Raw genomic sequence first — 19,807 nt, 5'->3', positions numbered from 1 at the left:
TCTCCAGGGCTGCAGCCAGAGGGGCTCTCCTTGACCACAGTCGGGGGGGCCCTCCAGGGCGACAGCTCAGGGGCTCTGAAAAGCTAAATAAGAAAAAAAAAAAAAAAAACCCAAAAAAACCCGCTCTGAGCTGCTGTTAGAAAGAAGAAGTGAAAGCTGGAGATCCTGCGGGGGGACTGCACAGGCGCTCCCCTCCCATCCCCACGGACCCCGGCCGACCCCTGCCCGTGCCCCTGCCCCTGCTCCTGCCTGCGGCCGTGGCTCGGGCCGGGGCTCCCGGGCGGGCAGCGCGGGGCTCGGGGCAGCCGGCGGGGAGCGGTCCGCAGCCGGGCCCGGCGGGGAAGCCCCGGCCGGGGCGGCCCAACGCCCCTTCCTGGGCGGGAACGGACCGAGCGCTCTTAGGAGGGCGGCGGCGGCGGCCGGGGCGCAGCGCCATGAACCGGCTGGGGCTCTGGGGACTGCTCTGCGCGGCGATGCTGGGCGTGAGTGGGGCCGGGAGCGGGACAGGAGCGGGACGGGGGCAGAGGCGGAGGGGATCCCTCCCTCTCGGTGTCCCGCCGGGCTTTCCGGGAAGGGGCACGCTCCGGCCCGTCCCCTCGGCGAACCCCCCCGTCCGGGGAGCCACGGGGCTGTGCGCGATGGCGAGAGCGGGACCCGGCGTCGCTGCCGCCTCGGCTCCGTGGGGCCGCTCTGCCGGGCCCCAGGCAGGGCGGAGGAGCTGCCTGGACTGCCTGGTATCCTCTGCAGGACTTCTACCCACGCGCTTTCGCTTTCCTCCGGTGGCGCGGGCCCGGCAGCCCAGCCCCGCCCTGCGCCGGCCCGGGGGTCCCCACGGGCAGGGACGGGCAGCGGCGAGCCCCGGGACCCTCGGCCGGGACCCCCCAGTCGGGCGGGACGCTGGAACCGGCTGCCGGCGCTCCTTTAACTTCTCGGTTGCGTGCGGGCGGCTGGTTCGGCCCCGCAGCCTCGTCGCTGTCCCGCGCCGGGGCCGCTCGAGGTGCCCACGGGGGTGGGCTGTGCCCGGCCGTGCTGGGTCCATGGCACCCTCGGCCCGGCCCTCTCTGCCTCGCTCTCTGCCGGAGCCCCCGTCCCGCTCCGCAGGATGGCCAGGCGGATCTGCCGGGATACAGGGATGGGCAGCGAGGGGCCGGCTCTGCGAGAGGAACGGTGCTCCGGGTGCCCTCTTGCCCGCTGTCTTGCCCGAGAGCTCATTCCCTGCCTCTTTTTACCCTTCCCTGTGCAGGTAGTCCCCTGCCAGGAGGAGCAAGGGCAGGCTCTGGCAAAGTTTGCACGGGTGATGCGCTTGGCTGGGGCTTTCCTGTCCCTCAGGGACGGCCTGTCAGCCTTGGGAAGGGGCTGGCAGTGCTCTGGGCGTGAAAGCTTGGTGATCACTGCTCCCCCTGTGAGGTACTGCAGTACTGTTGGCAGGGGCACAGGGTAATGTGCAATCACATTCTGGTAGGAAACGTGGGGAAATGTGGAGCAACGCTGCCGGAATCACTGCTACCCCACTTCAAAGACAGCACAGATGGCATCAGGCAGCGTGGGTGGCTGCTGTGGTCTGTGGTTAGTGGAGGTGTGGGAAGAGCAGCGTGGGGAAGCCTTCACCTCAGGGTGCAGGTTAGCAGACGAGTCTGTGGAAGCGCAGTGGTGCAGGAGCGTTGGATATGAATTCACAGGTCTTGTTTCTTCCAGTGCTGGGAACCTGCTGATGCCCTAACATGCTTTGATAAGCAGTATATCTACAAGGGCAGATGCTGCAACCGGTGTCGACCAGGTATGGAAACCCTTTCCTGGGGATGTCACAACTGGGCTGTGCCAGGACATACTGCCTGGCCGCAGCGGGGCAAGCTTGGCTTGGTGTGATGGAGCCCCTCCACCTCACTGCCAGCAATGCTGACAGCTTCACCTCCCTGTGTCATCTCAGTGATAGAGCAGCTGGGACCTTGTGGGTGGTCTTGGAGATCCCTTGGGCCTCACCAAATGTGCCACAGCTCTCTTGGGACTGTTTGTGTTCTTGCAGCTACAGGACCCCATGGCAAAGGCAGCTTTGTGGGGAGAGTGCTCACACTAGCAAATTGTGATGGTGTTTGCCAGCTCCTGCTGTCACTGTCAGGTCATCTCCCAGTCCCTGGAGTGGCCCCACAGCCCTCCCTCCCCACCTGGCCCCTGCAGTGTTTGTGGTCATCAGGCGAGCTGACTCCTTCAGCCCTGGCTTCCATGCAGAATAGTGCAGCAGTCCTGGCATCCACAGCTGCCAGCCTTCCCCTGTCCTGCTGGCAGAGGTGCTGTTCTGTAGAGAGGGAAGGACCCCTTGCCCCTTCCTCACCAGCCTCTATTGCAGGGGAAAAGCTGGTCTCTGAGTGCAATAAAACAGAAGACTCTGTCTGTGCCCCCTGTGAGAGCGGGCACTATCAGCCAAGCTGGACCAAGGAGAAGCACTGTGCTCCTCATGATATCTGTGAAGGCAGTAAGTGCTCCCTGTGACCACTGACCCCAGCCTGGGGGGACTGGGGGGACTGGCTCCCCTGCTTGGTGTCTCACCTCGTCCATGTTCCCTCTGCCCAGATGCCGGCCTCATTGAGAAGGTGAAAGGAAATGCAACACACAACACGGCGTGCCAGTGCCGGGCTGGCACGCACTGCTCTGACATCAGCTGCCAGACCTGCGTGGAGAACCAGCCTTGCCAGCTTGGCTCTGGCTTTGTGGCAGGTAAATCTGACAAGCTGTTCCCACTCAACAGGACTGAAGCCTTGCCAGTGCTGACCTCAGGGAATGGGAGCTCCCCCAGCGTGGCAGGGCTTTGGGAGAGCAGTGCCATTGCCACGGGGCATGCTGCACATCTGGACTCTGCAGCCCCTTGCCCCCTCAGCCCTCACCCCCCATAGCCCTGCTGACCTTTCTGCCATCTGTGCTCCTCTCCAGCCAAGGCCGTGGACAGGATGTCATCCCCCTGTGAGCCCTGTGCAGAAGGCACCTTCTCCAACGTCTCGTCTAAAACCGAGCCGTGCCACCCCTGGACAAGGTATTGTCTGAGTACAGACCATGTCCTCACACCAGCCCCAGTGAGCACATCCTCTGCTGCCAGTTTTCTTGGTGACCTTGGGGACTGGGCTGGTCTCTGAGGGACACAGCATCTGGCTGGTTTAGGGCCAGAGCGAGACGAACAGGGCTAGGAGCATGGTGTGGTCCAGGACAGCATTGGCTGAGGTTGAGGCAGACATTCAGGGACTTGTGTCTGTCCCTTGCTCTGTGCACAGACTGCTTGTCCCTTCAGGGGTGTCCATGCTGTCATCCATGCTGGAAGTAAGGGATCAGGATCTATGGGGATGCCCCATGCCCTGTTCAGGTTCTCCCTCCCAGTGCTCTCTGTGGCTGTAGTCATCAGCCAAAGCACAAGCCCTCTCCATAGGGAGTTTGGCTTTGAGGATTCCATGAACTGGCAGGTCATCCCTGTCTTTAGAAAGCTGCTTGAGGGTTAATTGCAGTTCCTGGTAGAAACATGACCCTTATTTCCAAGCTGAATTAGTCTTGCTTCAGCTGCCAGCCATTGGATTTCACTTTGCTTTTATCTATGCCCAGAAATTACTTCCCCACAGAGCCACTTGTAGCCCATCTTAGCTTTTCTGTCATAGCTACAGTGCTCAAGCCCTGGGGGCTTCCCTGACCGGACAGGTCTGCTCCGTCCTGTGCCTTGTCCCAAAACTTGTTCCCATCCTCAGCAGTTTCAGCAACTCCAGGCCAAACCCCAGGGCTGGTACCCAGCTGTGTACCTGCTGTCCGCTTCAGCTGTGTTGGTGGGGGTCCCCCTGCTTGCCCTACTGGAGCTTGGTGGGCTCAGAGCAGGATGTGTTTTGGGGCAGCTCAGGTGCCTGCCCAGCCCCAGCCCAGCCCCAGCTATTCCCTGAGCTGAGATTACTGCTGTGGTTACATGGTCTTGTTCTTCCCTGCAGCTGTGAGGAAAAGGGGCTGGTGGTGAAGGTGAAAGGGACGAACTCCTCGGATGTGATCTGTGGTAAGTGCCTGCTGCCCAGGGCTGGTCCAGTGCACAGAGCACCCCAGGGCTGGTCCAGTGCACAGAGCACCCCAGGGCTCCAGCTCCTGCAGCACTCAGAAGAGCTGGCCTCATGCGTGGTGTTTTTGGGAGGGGAAGGCCTGAATGCATGGCCAGTGTGATGCCTCCCTGCCTCTGTCTCCATGAGGGGTCCCTGTGGGGCTGGGGCATGACCCCGTGTCCCGTGGGTGCCTCACTGACCTGTGTCCTCCTGCAGAGTCCAGCAGGCGCTCCTCGCTGTCAGTGCTGATCCCCATCACAGCTGCAGTTGTCACATGCCTCGTGGGTGTCTGCATCTACTGCCTGGTGCACACAGGTGAGGGGCTAAAGCACGTGAGCTGCTGCCTTGGCCGAGGGAGGGAGAACCTTGGCTGGAGGGGCCATAAAGGGCTGAGGGGTTGAGCCAGGGAGGACAGCAGCAGCTCTGCTGGGAGTGAGGAGGCTCCTCTGGGACATCAGCAGGACAGGGTTTGCTGAGTCCTGCTCTGTCTTTGGGAGCAGGTGTGTTGGCACTGCTGCAGCCTGAGCTGGGCCAGCTCTTGGGTGACAGCACTGGTGCCCCACGAGTCCATTCTGGCTCCTGCTGTGCCCCCCCGCCTGCCCAGCCTGGCAGTGGCAGCAGGCATAACGTGAGCTGCAGGACCTGTGGTGTAGCAGCACCAGCCCTGGCTCTGACCCCGGGAAGCTCCTTGCAGGGCAGGAGCACTTCCCCCTGAACATTGCCCTCTCTGTCCCTCTTTCCATCCAGATTCCAGGCGACGAGTACCAAAGGAGGTGAGTTTACCTAGAGCCCCCTCCAGCAGTGGTTGGGATCCTGCCTGGGCATGGCTGGGGATGTGCCAGCAGCAGCAGGGGCTGTGGCTTTGCAATGCAGGAGGGCTGGGGGCTGAGCAGGGCAGGGCAGGGGCTGGGGCAACCGGAGGGTGCTGCTGGCAAGTGCTGAGCGTTTGGGGGGGACCCATACTCTGGCCTGCAAGGGAGTGTAGCAGGAGCCTGTGGAAATACGTGGGTGCAGAGTGGGGGAATGTAGCTGCCTGCCCCTGACCCCTGCCCCTGTGCAGATAGAGGCTGGGGAGCCCGGAGAGAACCCAGATACCCAGCAGCCCACGGAGCAGGATGAGAATGTCTTGCCTGTGCAGGAGACCCTACTCAGGGGCCAGCCTGTGGCCCAGGAGGATGGCAAGGAGAGCCGCATCTCGGAGCAGGAGATGCTGTGAAGGCGCAGGGCACTGCCCCCGACAGGAGCACAGACTGGACAGCACCATCTCCTCTGTCCCCTCTCCAGCTGGGGAGGAAATCTGGCATCTGGCCTGACTGCAAATGATGTAATGCTGCAATGGACCATGGCACAACCGCCCCACGGGAATACCACTACAGCTCCTGGTCTGGTCACCTGCACAGGGCTGCCCTGGTGGAGCAAGGCTTGGCCGCCCACGTGGGGACACGGAGCAGAGCCCCATCCTGCTTCCTGCCCAGGTGATGCAATGACCTGGGTGGCTGCTGGCCTGCTGAGCCCTTGCAGAGCCCCTGGCCACAGCAGAGTGTCACTGCTGACAGGAAGACCCCAGCACAGATCCCCGTCTCCCTGGGTGCTGGAGAAGCCAGGGCTGGGAAGGGGGGCTGCTGGTGTGAGATCCCCACGGCAGAGCTCAGTCCCGTCTGGGGTGCTGTGGAAGCGCTGCCCGTGCTGGAGCAGAGCCTGCTGGCATCCGGACAGGGAGGAAGGAAGGCAGGAGCGGCGGCCCCGGGCCGGAGCGCGGGCAGCGGCGTGCGGCGGCCGGGAGATGGTGCTGCGGCACCGGCGCGGGCTGCGCGGGGCGGCACCGGCACCGCCCGCCCGCCCCGTCCCGCCTACGCTCCCGGTGGCCTCGGGGGGCTCTGGCCACGGGGGGCTCTGGCCACGGGCTTGCCCAGCGCGGGGCCCCCTCCCGCGGCTCCCCCGCACCCCCGCCCGTCAGCCTCCACCGTGTGATTAAACGCGATTATCTGCCCCTGTGCGTGAGCAGCCCCGAGCCCCTGCCGCCCACCGGCGGCCCCGGACCGGCGCTCCCAGCTCTGGTGTGCCGGGAAGGAGGAAGGATGCTTTGGGAATGGGCGGGTGCTCCCAAGGCAGAGGAGGGAGGGAAGAGCTGCCATCAGCTGTGCTGACCCCCAGCGTGCCCCCAGACCCTCCCCAGCACACCTGGCTGGCCCCACTCCCCTGCATGCGCATCCCCTGTGGCTGCCCTCCCTGGGCCTCGCAGCTGTCCCAGCAGAGCCGTGCCCAGCCCGTGTCCCACGCCAGAGGAGCAGGGATGCGGGCAGGGCTGCCTGCAGCAGGCAGCTCCGTGCCCCGAGCCCCACTGCTCTGGCAGTAAAATGCACCAGTGGGGTCCATCGCGCTGCAGGGCAGCGCTGTGGGTGCTGCGGTGCAGCAGTGGAGTCACCCCGGGCTCCAGAGCGCTGGTGTGGGGCTGCAGCAGCACTGAGGCTTTAGGTGCTGGGAGCAGCCTCAGCCTGTGACCCGGCACTATCTGAACACAGGCAGCACGGCATGAGAAAGGCCATAAATCCCAGAGCAGGAGCAGCTGGAGCATGGAGCAACTTTGCCAGTACAGGCAGTGGCACATTATTTAAGGCTCCTCTTAAAACCTAATGTTAGGTTTAATAAGGGAGATAAAAACATGGCAGCAGCTTTCCCTCCTCTCAGGGCTTGGCAATCCCAGCAGTGCTGGTGGGATGGTCTCAGGCTGGGCAGCATTCCCTTGGCACCAGCCCAGAGAACACCCAGTTCTGGGGACAGATGTGATCCTGCTCCTGCTGGAGGAGAAGGTGTTACGTGGGCCACAGATGCAAAGTCTTTCGCCCCAAACATGAAGCCTGTGGCCCCAGATGGTTTCCAAAGGACTGTGTCCCCAGGTGGCAGGCTGAACTCTGGGGCCACTCCCCACATCCCCCGAGGCTGACCCCTCCCTGCTGGCGTGCAGCGTGCTCAGTGCCCTGTGTCACACATGTACCGTCTCATTAGCACGTCTGTCCCCCAAAGTGAGAAGGGAGAGCGCGTGAGGCCTAATTGAATGTAACTAATTATTCACTCTGCAAATGCTCTGTTTAAATGGGATTGTGAGGGACAGAATTACTCATTCTGAAAAGGGGAGAGAAAAAGAGAAAGACAGAGATAAAACAAATAGAGGCGGATGCTGGAGCTGCAGCTTGCTCTCTCTCCCCAGAATACCAATTACCGGATGAAGTGATTGTATAAATCTTTACCGAGTGAACGGACTGTACTAGTCACTTACTCCTGTCCTCTTATTATGAGGAAGCAATGAAAAATCATCCCACTCTCCAGTCCAGTTAAGGGTTCCCAGTCGCTGTCTTGGGCAATATCTCACCAGCTGGAGAGCTCGTCCTGGGGCTTTCTCAGGGTGGGGGTCCCACTGAGACAGGGCTGAGCACTTGGCAGGAGCCCACAGCCCTCCTGCACCTCCAGCCCTGGGGAGGAATAGTGGCTGTGCATGCTCTGGGGAGGTGCAGGACTTCTGCCCCAGCAGGAGCCAAACCATGCCATGCAGCACCCTGGGACATGGGGAGACATGGGCTGGCCAAGGGCCCCGGTGTCACACACGTCACCCAGGGACCCCGGTGCCTGGCTCAGTGGCACTCCAGGTCTTGACCCCTCAACTTGTTCTTGCCTTCTGTGGGTCCAGCCCTGCCAGTCCCCTGGTGTCCTCCACTGGCTCCTGCAGTGCTCACTGAAAAGGGAGAACACGGTGCTTCCCAACCTCTTCCCACGCTGCAGTCAATGTTTCTCACTCAGGGTGTCTCTGCTCCACTGGTTGCAGAAATGCACTTATTGGCAGTGACTTCCATCACTCTTGCCTGCCACGTCCTTTAATCCCAGATCCCTCCAAACACCCACATTTCTCTTCTCAGTAGTGGTGTGGGATGGGAGAGGAGGTCCTGGCCACGCAGAGCTGGGACAGCTGAGAGTCCCCCTGCACCCTGCCATCAGTGGGGAGCACCCACATTCTGGGGTCCTGCTGCATGAGGTGGTGAGGACCCAGCCAGTCCCATACTCCCTGCAGGCAACCCCGGGTCCCCTCACCACAAGGCACCCACAAGGGGCTGCTTTAGGGGGACAAAGAGCACCTGGTCTCCACATCCTGCAGCCAGAAACAGAGGGACCCCTCAGAGGGGCCCTGCAGGTGATACTCCAGGGGAGCCACAGGAATTGTGTGGTGGGTTCAGCTGGTGGGGAAGACAGGCTGGGCATGAGTCAGTGACAAGAGGGTAAAGCCTCCAGTCTGTCCTGCCTTGTCCTGGCTGGGGATTTGATTGTTGCCAGCAGCGAGTTTCCATGCACTGGAGATGTGTGTGTGTGGGTGTGAGGGAGAGATAACATCATCATCATCATAACAAATGCAGTTGTGAAGCTCCATTCTCTGCTTATTGGCTTTCTTCTCTTTATCTATAAATAATTGCAGGGACACAATAGACTTTTAAGTCTGCCAAAGACTTTGTCTCCCTCCAGCAACCGTATTGCTACAGTGCTGCCACCTTATCTGCTTGTAGAGGGATGAGGGTGGGAAAAATATTTACTGTCAGGGATATTTGTCATCTGCAAATTACTCCGCCTACAGTTTGCAGCGGGGATGGGACTGACAGCACCGATCTGTACTGTGGGAGTGTGAGCACAGGGGGTCTCCACGCTGCCCCAGACCCACCTGAGCCTTGTCCCATTAGCTGGTGGGGTGGGCAGCAGCAAGCTGGCAAACCCACCATGTGTGCAAAGCCATGCCACGGGGATGGGGGATACAGGTGATGGTGCTGAACCAGGTGCCTGGCAAGTGCCTTGACACAAGGTCCTTGGGACAGGATCACCTTGGTGGGACTGGGACATTAGGCTCAGAGGTTTGCCAAGTTGCCAGCCCCTCCCCAAACCTGCACACCAGGCTGTGCAGCAGCCCCAGGCACTGACCACTGTGAGAGCCCCAGGCCTTGCTGTTCTGCAAAGGCCAGAAGTGCTGGATGCTCCACCACTCTCTCAGCACCCAATGTCCCTGCCAGCCCCACCAGGCTCCCTCACTGCTGGAACTCCTCACATCCTGCAGCCCAGAGGCCTTTGCACAGCACTTATCACTGCAGTATCCAAGAACCGATCTAATTGATGTGACACCAATTATTCCTGTATCACTAAATGCAGAATTAATGCATCTGTGTGTACACACCTCCTAGACCCTGACCATGAAATTACAACTTTGACATGAAAAGAGCCAGAGCCTGGGAGCACCATCTCTCAGCTGAGCCCCCATCACTGCAGCTCTGGCCAGCCCTGCTGGGACACCTTCCTGATGGCCACAGGGACCACGCAGGATCCCTGAATCATCCAGCTGGCTGCACAGAGACCTGGGGCTTGTGGCTCTTTGCAGACTGGGCTGCAGCCATGGTGGTCCCACAGGGCCATGCCAACCCTGGCAGCACCAGCCCAAAAGTGAGTGCTGGCAGAGCTGCCCTGGCTATTGTGACAGCCAGCCCAGGGAGCTGCACGCTCCACAGGGCAGTGCAAAGCCATTTCTGGGCTGCTCAGCACAGCTTATGCAGACTGCAAAGCTCTTGGCTTGGACGTGGACTGGTGCTGGGAAAAGCCATTCACTGCACTTGAAATTTTTCTGTGAAATTAGGCTTTGCCTGGACACGCAGGGCTTGGCACAAGCAGAAGTTTGTATTTTGTAAATTGCTTTCTACAATCAATTAAAGAAAAGAAATGGCTGTAGCCAGAGGTGGCACACGAGATGGCTCCAGGTTGGGGCTGGTTCCAGATCCTTTCCATACAGCCCCAGGAGCAGTCCCAGCCCAAAAGGAGCAGCCTCAGAATGGGGAGATAATGTGGCTGGGCAGAGCCTCACCCACAGGAGGGTGTGGAGGAGGAGGTGGGCAGCTATGAGGGGGGAGGATGGCTCTGCTGCCCTTGTGCCCACACTGACCACTGGAGTCTCCATGGGAGCACATGGAGCTGCTCCCAGGCCTTTGCACTGTGCCAGTCAGTGGCAGCTCAAGCTGGAGATGAACCCTGTCCCCTCCAGCCTCATCCCAGCACCAGCACACCATGGAGCTGGGGCTGCAGTGAGGCAAGCCAACATGGCAAAGCTCTGGTACCCTTTCCCATCCCATTTGGGCAGAGCATGGTGAGCACAGCTTGTGTCAGGCTGCTCGGATGGCGAAGGGCTTGCCCTGGTTCTGGTTTGCTCAATGTTTTCATTAAGGACCTGGATGATGGAATAGAGAAAGTGCTTATTAAATTTGCAGATGACACGAAGCTGGGAGGGACTACAAGTATCTTGGAGGACAGGATTAGAATTCAAAATGATCTTGACAAATTGGAGAAATGGACTGGAAAAAATAGGATGAAATTCAACAGGGACAAGTGCAAGGCAGTATGCTGAGCAGGGGAACAATCAGCTGTGCAAACACAAGCAGGGCTGGCGGCGTGGGGCCCAGCCGGGCATGGGGCAGGCAGGGGGCATGGGCAGGCAGGAGGCTCAGGCTGTCTGCTCAGCCTCAGCTGGGGGGTAGGGCCATCAGGAGGCAGGAGGAATGGATGGAGGGACTGAGAGAAACTTCTGTTGGCCTCAAGCACAGACTGACCCCTTGGAGCTGTGCCATGGGCTCCCCTGTGGTCCCAGGCACTTCTCCCACCTGGCCAGGAGCTGCAGTGAGATCTGGCAGCATCCCAGCCCCTGTACACTTCAGCTGTGTGGCTGGGCAGAGATCCCTGCTGGGCTTCTCCATCCCCTGCCTTCGCCAGCTCAGAGCCAGGGGAGACACGGCCCTGTGATGCCCCAGGGAGATGCCAGCTCCAAAAGGTGCTCAGCCTTTCCCACAGAGCCCCACTGAGGCAGGTCCCCAGGCACTGGCACAGCCCAGCACCAGGGGCCAAAGCACCACCAAAGTGCAGGAAGCTTTGCCCTAAAGGCACTTCCCATGCCTGGGGCTCTGCTGGAGGTCTGGCCACAGCCCCCTACCCCACAGCACACAGCCCTGCAGAGATCCCCTGGAGCCCTCCAGCCGCCTTCCCTTCACTCCAGCAATTAGAGCTCCAGCCAGCCCCCTCCGAGCCTGTGCAAACACCGAGGCTCATTTAAATAAATTAAGAAGACATAATAAATCAAAGGGAAATGAGGGGCTGTGCCTGGGGGCAGGGGAGTCACTCGAGTTTAATTACATTGGCAAGCCTCTCGCAGCAAAAGCACAGCAAGTCCCAGATGTGTCAAGCACAGATGTGCAGGAATGTGCAGAGCTTGGTGGCACCACCCTGACGCCTGTGCCCGGCACAGCACTGGCTCCAGTGAGTCAGGAAGTGAGGCACGTGCTGGCAGAGATGGGTCCTGGGCACTCTCCACTCCAGGGCACCTGTGCAGCAGTGCCCATGTGGGCAGATGGCATCCTGGCAGTGCAGCACTGGCAGCACCTAGTGCCACACGGGCCATGCTGGGGCAGCCTGCAGAGCCCTGTCTGCCCCTTCCCAGCCCTGTGCCCACCCAGAGCCAGCAAGTCAGGCTGAGGCTCAGGGAGTATCCCTGGCACCACATCCCCCTGCCACACACACGATTTGCCGCCCCTTTGTCCCTCCTTGTTTAAGGACTCGCTCACGGCTGCATCAGGAACCCCAAACAGAGCTTTGCGTAGAGACGGCAAATTTATGAGACTGGCTCTGAATTCCCAGTCACATCAGGGGCCAATTCGTCTTCCCAGGGCTGAGGATGAAATTAAATTATTGTAAAATAAATCTGTAAAAATGATGAAAAGACCATCGCCCATTGGCAAGGGCGGGGTGCTGAGAACCCACGCGTGGCCGTGACGGATGGGGCTCACCAGGTGATAAAGCGCCCGGGACCTGGGAGCTCAGGGATTTCTGCTGTAATCTCGCTAAAGAGATGTTGTTTACAGGAAAAAGGATATTTTGGGGAGGAAATTGCATTTCAAGGTTAAAGGAAAAAAATGGAGCAAGTCTCCCAGGGAGCCACTTATGTGCAAGATGGCAGCAGACAGAGAGAGGCGTGGGTGCCCGGGAGCAGCCGGGGTGGGAGGCAGTGCCAGGCACACACATGTGCCAGGGCCAGCTCCCCAGCAGCCCAGAACCAGGCAGCGATTGCCCAGGCTCACAACAGGAGGCCAGAGGTGCTGGTGGGTCCGGGATGGTCGGAGGGGGCTAATGGTTCCTGTGGGTGCTGCCAGCCCATCCTGATGGAGAAGCTGCTGCCATGCTGCTCCTCTGCCCTGGTGCCATCCTGTCCCACCAGAGAGGTGCCTCAGCCAGCTCAAAATGGCAAACTCTTCTTCCTGTGAGGAACCCTGCAGGGGCCAGAGTGGCCACCATCAGATGCTTCAGGGCAAGGGGAATGTGCCCTGCATGGGGACTTGCAGCTTCCAAGTTGCAGTCTTATCCTGCAAGATGGATTCTGGAGAGAGATTTTTTCCCAGTGATGAGTGGAAAAAATAATGACTTCAGCTTAAAGTCAACTGGCTGTCCATTTAACAATAGGCCATTAGCATGGCTCAGCGTGGGGAAAGGATTTATTTAGGGGACACAGTTGCAAAGACAAACCAGCACCAGGTGCTTAATAGCAGTTCAGATGTATCGGAGTGTTGCAGTGCTCAGAAAATGCAGCTGTGGGAGTTCAGAGACTTTATCCTTCATGTCTGTGAAATCCCACAATACCAGCAGAGATTTTTCAACTCTGCCCCAAGTACAAAAGCAGCTCAGGGAAAGGGATGGCTCTGCAAGGGCAGCCACTCCTACCACAGCCACCCTGGCTGCCCCAGCACTGCCAGGACTGGCTTCCACTGGCACAGACCATACCTGTGTCCTCACACCCACCACAGGGCCACTTCCAAGGCCTGTTAGACCTCAGGATTCCCCTCTGTCCCTGGCAAATGCATCCTGAGTGTGACACAGGGGACTTGTTCTGCCATCTTGGGAAAGCCCAGTCCTCCCATCCCAGGATTGGGTTGGGCTCCCACAAGCTCCATTTCTATCTCCAATGCTTGTACCATTGCCCAGAGCAGCTCTGGAGCATCAGCAGGCTCTGCCTGAGCCCTCCCTGTGCCTTGGTGGCCTGGACAGGCACAGTCACCCCCCAGAAGCCTTCTCACTCCTGTGAACACCATGGCTCAGCCACGGCTCCAACCCCTGCGCTGGCACCACCACCAGGGCAGCACAATGATCACCAACATGTCCCTGCCCATGGATGGGCACAGAGTTCTTGACAGCAGGGATGGGTGCTGGGCAAACCCCCTCAAGCCTGTGAGTGCTGCCCCAAAAGCACTCCCTGCAAACCCTCCCAGTGCACGCCAGTACATCCCAGTGCACGCCAGTACATCCCAGTGCATCCCATGTCCCAGCCAGGGGTCCCGTGGCCAAGAGCCCTTGCGCTGCTGTAGAGGAGCCAGAGAAGGGGCCCTTGCTGGACACAGAGGCTGTGTGGCCCCTTGCCCGCAGCCCTGGCAGCGTGTGGGGCCCTGCCATGTGCCGAGCGTGGTGAGGGGTCCCAGGGCAGCAGGAGGGGCCGGGGGCAGGAGCTGGCAGCCGTCCCACACAGGCGGCACGGCAGCAGTGTGCCGAGGTGGAAGTAAAGAGTTACTGAGCAAGCAGACGTTCAATAATTCATGGTCACTGAACTGCAACAGGAACAACGACAAATAATAATACAGGAAAATGGGGAAAAACCTGAAATCGTTAGGCCAGTGGTTCAAGCATGAAGTGTGCATGCTGAGGGAGAGGGGTGCAGTCACGCCATGCCTGGGTGCAGGGGGTGCTGCCAGCTGCTCTGTGGCACTCTGCCCCTGGCCTGCACTCCAGCCCAAGGGCTCCAATGGTGTTCTTGCCCCATGGGGGTTGTTCTGGGGATGTGACCAGCCCAGGGGAGGCTGAGCAGTGCCATGTGCCAGCCCTCAGTGCCCCCGAGCCTGGTCGGCATGCAGGGTGCTTCACGTGTCCAAGAGGCAGGAAGAGCAGATCTACTCTCCTTAATTATAATTAGTAATGCTTGCCATGGGAGTTTGCAAACATGGTTTAATTAGAGCAGCCGGGCTCCCTCCACATGCTGCACCCTCCCCAGGGTCAAGGACAGAGTGGAGTCAGGGAAGCAGGAGCTGAGGAATGCTTGGCAGAGTTTGGCTGCTGGGCCCACACAAGATTTTACCCCTTTTCTCTGCCCACAGCCATGGCCCAGGAGGCCGTGCTTAGTTTAGCTCAGCTGGCAGGGACCACCTTGTGTCCCTGCACACACGCTCTCCCCAGGCTATGGCACCACCAGGACTGCCTGCTGCTCCTGGGGACAGGAGGACACCTGTGCAGTGACTCAGCCAGAGGCCAGCAGACACTGAGATGGGAAATTTAATCTACAGCTACAAGAAAGGGCTGTGGAGTCTCTGGATGCATGGGCCTGCTGCTTCTGTCAGGAAGAAAAATAGGAAAGGGGCGTAGGGAATTAGACAAAGGCCATGAAGCAGAGAGGGAGGGTTGGGTGAGTTTGGGAAGAGTGGGCAGTGGCTGCTGCAGCTCCAGGAGGGGCTGATGGCCAAACATCCTTGGTCCCCAAAGCCCTGCAGAGCTGGGACCAGGATGGTGAGAGACATCAGTGAGTCCAAGAAGGAATGGGTGTTGAGGGAGAGCAACCCCCTGGCAGTCTGAGCCTCTGGATACAGCCAAGACAAGCCCCGTCTAGGTTGTCCCATCACCAACCAGGTGATCTGGAGGGATGAATTTATGATGAACGAGAGCATCCTGAGCTCAAGGACAGTTAGCTGTGGTGGTTGTGCAGCAGCAGGCAGTGTATCCATGCAGGATGAGCCAGGGAGAGGACACCTGGAGCCACAGCATGGAAAGCAGTGACCTGGTCAGAGCTCCCTGCACATCCCAAGCATCGTAGTGGGGAACCTGGATGACTAATTGCCATTGTCACCACACCTAATTAGGAGGCTGGCCACAGCCAGCTGGAAACTGTAGGTGTTAATTCTTTCTGGCAGGGGTGGTGCCCCATCCAGAGGGGCTCCTGCCACCCAGCCTGTCCAGAGGCTGGCACCATGTTCCCATCCTCTCCCTGCTCTGGGAGCACCCCAAGATCCATGGGCAGGGCACACCCACATGGACAGCAGCCGGACACCCCTCCTGGGAGCGGGGGGACACGGCTGGGGGATGCAGGAGCTCGGGGGATGCCCCGCTCCTGTCGCTCCGGGGCAGGTGCAGTGGTGCTCCCGCTGAGGCTGGCAGCGAGCTCGGTGTCTGGGTGACAGGTTTGAGCTCGGTGTCTGGGTGACAGGTTTACAAATCACCACTGCTGCGTGCAGAGGGAGCTTGGTTGCCTCGGCATTCATCCCCGCGCTAATTGCTGCCTCCCCGAGGAGCCCGATCCATCTCCCTGTAATTGACAAAAGGCAATTAAAAAGCCGTTGTGAATAAAGGGGGACATCTCCGGAGGGCCTGGCAGGAAAGATTTAGGTGCTTTGCTCCCTGGTGCTTTGGAGATGTTCCAGTGGTGAGGCCGGGCGGTGATGCTGGGGTGGCTGTACCCTGAGGTACAGCCCTGAGGGTGGGCACTCTGCCCGGCCCCCAGAGCAGCCCTTTGCCCACCTGCTCTCTCCCTGCCCTGCCCTGGCAGCTGCAGGACCATCCACTTGCCCCATGGCTGACCACCAGACAGACCTGGAGACCCAGCTGGCTGCAGGCCCTCTGGACACCTCCTGAGGGCTGGAGCAGCAGGGTCCTGCATCCATGTGGGACCAAAGCCAGCACCCTGTGAGAGCCCATCCCCAGGGCTCCCCTCAAGCCCCTGGAGCTGGGAGAGCCCCGGCACCTTCCTCTGCTGGGGACTGTGGGCTCATGGGGAGTGGAGGGCAGACCCACGCCACGGGAGCGCCACGGGAGCGGCCTGGCCCCGCTGCCTGCGCGGCCTTGCGGGAGACAAAGGGCAATCAGCAGCGAGTGGCACAGAGAGTGGCACAGCGAGTGGCACGGAGCTGGGCCTGAAGAGCAGCTGATTGAGGAAGAGATGCGTCAGCTGCCTCTTGTGCACAGCAATCTCCTGATTGTGGAGAGCCGCAGGTGCGAGCGCTGCCAGCTCACCTGCAGAGAGGAGCCCTTCCTGCCGAGGTGGAGGGGAGGGCAGCGGGGAGGGCAGGGTGGATGTGAGAGGGAGGGTGTCCTGTGTCCCATTGTGGCTGTGTCCTGTGTCCCTGCACAGCATGTGCCCTCTGTCCTCATGTGGCAGTGCCCTGTGTCCCATTGTGGCAGTGTCCTGTGTCCCCACACAGCATGTGCCCTGTGTCCCCACACAGCATGTGCCCTCTGTCCTCATGTGGCAGTGTCCTGTGTCCCATTGTGGCAGTGCCCTGTGCCCTGTGTCCCCGCACAGCATGTGCCCTGTGTCCCCACACAGCATGTGCCCTCTGTCCTCATGTGGCAGTGCCCTGTGTCCCATTGTGGCAGTGTCCTGTGTCCCCACACAACATGTGCCCTGTGTCCCTGCACAGTGCCCTGTGTCCCCATGTGGCAGTGCCCTGTGTCCCTGCGCAGCCTGTGCTGTGTCCCTGCAGGTATTTCTTCTTGGCAGGTCTGTCCCACCCTGTCAGGGACAGCCCACCTTGAGCAGTGCCAGCTGCTGATGCTACCAGGAGCCAGCCTGTGGCATGGCAGAGCTACCTTTCTGCCTGCTGCTTGCTTGGGTCAGGGCTCAAAAGCTCCCCAGGGAGAGGAAAAAAGAGGCAAAATGCCTGGGGCAGAGTTGCAGACCCAGAGGCCCCTGGCATGTGCTCCAGGCAGTTCCAGCCCCTCCTCTTGCCCCAGAATCTGCACCAGCACTGGCTGCGCATGACTCTGCTGAGAGAATCCCACCTGTCTGTGGTCCATGGGGGGCAAAGCGTCAGAGCTGCCCTGTCCCAGGTGTGGTTGCCATGGGACATGAGGCTTTGGTGGGGCTGCCATTTCCAGAGGTGGCAGATGGTAGGATGTGCTGATGCTGGGATGTTCTTCACCATCTGTTGGGTCTAATTGACTTCCCGCAGAAGTTCTTAAAAAAAATTAAACCAGTTGCAAGAAGAAAATTGTTAATTAAAAGGCCTTTTGATTAGATAGACAAATATTTACCAATTATGACTGACCCCGGCCACTCTATTTTTTGTTTGCAAACTCCACAATCAGCAGTTATCTCAGCAATTACGCCTGTGCCAGCAATCCCCTCGTGTAATGCCTCCCCCGGGGGGGGAGTCCCTGCAGTGCCGGGGAGGAGGGGGGCACAGTACCCCTGAGCAAGGGGTGAGCTGTCTGCTGTGCCCTGGGCACGGCCACACACCACCCCAGCCACACCCTGCTGGTGTTACAGGTGCCCCGTTGTGGCCATGGTGGTTTTTGGTGGCAGCATCCTCTCCTGGGTCTGGTGCCTGCCCTAGGCAGGCAATTCATGCCACATCATAAGCTGAGGGGACACAACTTCCAGCAGAAAAGCTGTTTGTGCCTTTGGGGGAGACTGAGCACACAGCAGGGCTTCTGGCTGACCCCAGTACCCTGGGACAGGGACACCCTGTGCCCAGAGGCTGCAGGGCAGGGAGCCTGTATCTGTCCTAGTGTTTGCCCATGTCATGTCAATGACTCTTGGTCAAATCCCATTGCCCACCAAGTGGCCAGGCCAGTGTGACCACAGGCTGTGGCTCACCAGTCCCCCTCTCTGCAGAGGGCACCAGGGCAGTGGCACTGCACCAAGAGATGTGCTGGGAGGGAATCTCATGGTGTAGCACCAGCCATGCACTCCCAGGGCGGGACGTGGGTTTTAATGTGGTACAAAATTGATGCATGGTTCTGAGCAAGCGAATGTTCAGTGTAAATTACCCATGTTAGGCTCCAATCCGTGGCTAATTCATTAGACACACGTTTCTACACAAAAATAAAAAGCCTTCTGCATGCATTGTTCACCAAATGCTCTGAAGAAAAGATGTGGGGAGGCGAGGTAGTCTCTTGACCCACTCTTGAGGTTAAATCCTAATTCCCAGCCTCTCTGCTCCTGCTGCCAGGAGTGGGAACAGCTCCAGCTCAGCCTTCCAGGGAAGTGCTGCCAGCACCTGCCTGCCCCAGAGCCTGCTTGGCCATGGGGCTCAGCCCCCTCGAAGCACAGAGATGAGTGCACAGCATGGCACTGAGAGCACTGGCTGCCAGTGCTGCAGGGAGAGCAAACCCTGGGCATCAGCCTCGGCAGAGCGCCAGGGTGGCTGTGAAGGCACATTCCCATGATGTAGCACTATTGAGAGTCTTATTAATGGAGTGGGAAAGCTAATTGTGATTAAAGTAACAACGGTGCTAAACAGATAATTCTGCCCTGAACGGCAAGATAGATTTTTAAAAAATGAATGAAAAAGGAAAAGATAGAGTAACCAATCTTTAAAATACAGAGATCAGTAAGTGAGGATTCATTTTTTTTATTAGCACAGGGCTCTCGGGGGAGGCATGTCTCTGCATCCCCAGTGCCCGAGACTGCTCAGCTCATAATAAACGGCACACCGGCGATGCTGGGCCTGCCCGCTGCATTGCCATGGCTACTGCACTCTGCCTCTGCAGAAACTAAATATTGAACACAGAGCAGGTGTGCCAAGGATCCCAGCCCTCCCACGCCACCAGCACCACCCCCCTGGGCAGCTGGTCCCACAGGAGGGAGAGATTGGCCAGGGGTCAGTCCAGGTGGTGACCGTCCCTGTCCCAGCCCCTTGGCTGCAGGAGCCTTGACACCTGAGCCAGGGGCAGGGACAGGCCAAGCCCTGGGCAATGGGATCAGGATGGAGCCTTCTCCAGGGAGCTTAAAATTCCTGCCTGAATGGAGCAGCACCCTTTCCCTGCCAGCTGCTGCAAGGAGAGCCAGACAGGACCAACACTGTGCAGGCTGCCAGAGCAGGACCCTTCCAGAACCAGGCATCCTCATCCCTGCACTGGCCACAGAGGATATGCGACAGGGACACCCCATTTCCAGCCTCCCCTCCCTTCAGGGCTTGGCTCGTGCTTTCAGCAGATCCCAGGAGCTCAGCAGACACCCCGTGGCTCCTGCTGCCCGCAGTGCCTGGCGCAGGAGGCAGCGGGAAGGAGCGTGCGTATCAGGATGCTGGAGGTTATTGCTTTCATTAATAGCTGCATGAGAGAGCTCGAGGTGAGCCAGGCAGGAGCAGAGCCCCCCTCTCAGCATGGCTCCTGCCTGCAAACATCTTTTGCTTCCCTTTTGCTTTCCAAGAGCTCCCCAGGGCTGGTCTTTGCCTGGGACTGACGCTCCTGGGTGCCCCTGGGTGTTTTGCACCCCACTGCTCTCCCACCCCCACTGTGCATTTCTGCTCACCCCTCTAAATGTTCTAATACTGTAAAAGATCCATCAGAAACCTTCCACTCCAGAGGGATATATATTATCTAAATTTGATAAGACAACTTAATTTCTCTCCGTGTCTGTTACTGGCGATAAAACTGGGAGACTTTTATGACCCGGAGTCCTCTGTAAGATTGTCAGGAACTTATTATACAAGGTATAACTGGATTTCTCTCCACAGATGGCTCGCAGCCATGAGCTGTAACGCAATTCTGCAGCACATTTGGTAGAATAAATGCAAAGAGCTTGTTACAGTGAGTTAGATAAGAGAGACGGGAACACGGCTCTCGCAGGCTAATTCGGCATCTGATCTGCCTTTTTCTCACTGTGAAGGACGACTTGGAAAAGTGCATTTCACACTGAGGAAGGAGCCAAGCCCTTC

At 59.1% G+C, this 19,807-nt stretch overlaps 1 protein-coding gene across 3 annotated transcripts; it reads left to right on the top strand.

Moving 5' to 3' along the window:
- The first annotated feature begins 148 nt into the window (after nucleotides 1–148).
- CD40 (CD40 molecule) lies at nucleotides 149–8,529 on the top strand. 3 transcript variants are annotated; one of them, XM_064391797.1, is made up of 9 exons: nucleotides 149–482; nucleotides 1,696–1,777; nucleotides 2,345–2,470; nucleotides 2,569–2,712; nucleotides 2,926–3,025; nucleotides 3,954–4,015; nucleotides 4,272–4,370; nucleotides 4,803–4,828; nucleotides 5,116–8,529. In XM_064391797.1, the coding sequence occupies exons 1-9, from the start codon at nucleotides 435–437 to the stop codon at nucleotides 5,269–5,271; spliced, it is 843 nt and encodes a 280-aa protein (XP_064247867.1). In that variant the 5' UTR covers nucleotides 149–434; the 3' UTR covers nucleotides 5,272–8,529. The 3 variants fall into 3 exon arrangements, with proteins under 3 accessions (XP_064247867.1, XP_064247866.1, XP_064247865.1); XM_064391796.1 differs by lacking the exon at nucleotides 149–482 and adding an exon at nucleotides 522–1,620 and having other exon boundaries at nucleotides 5,194–8,529; XM_064391795.1 differs by lacking the exon at nucleotides 149–482 and adding an exon at nucleotides 527–1,620.
- The last annotated feature ends 11,278 nt before the right edge of the window (nucleotides 8,530–19,807 follow it).

The sequence above is a fragment of the Passer domesticus genome, chromosome 16 (genome assembly GCF_036417665.1).
Source record: "Passer domesticus isolate bPasDom1 chromosome 16, bPasDom1.hap1, whole genome shotgun sequence".
Taxonomy (NCBI): domain Eukaryota; kingdom Metazoa; phylum Chordata; class Aves; order Passeriformes; family Passeridae; genus Passer; species Passer domesticus.
Note: the sequence above shows the minus strand (reverse complement) of the source record. Positions and strands in the feature narration are given on the sequence as shown.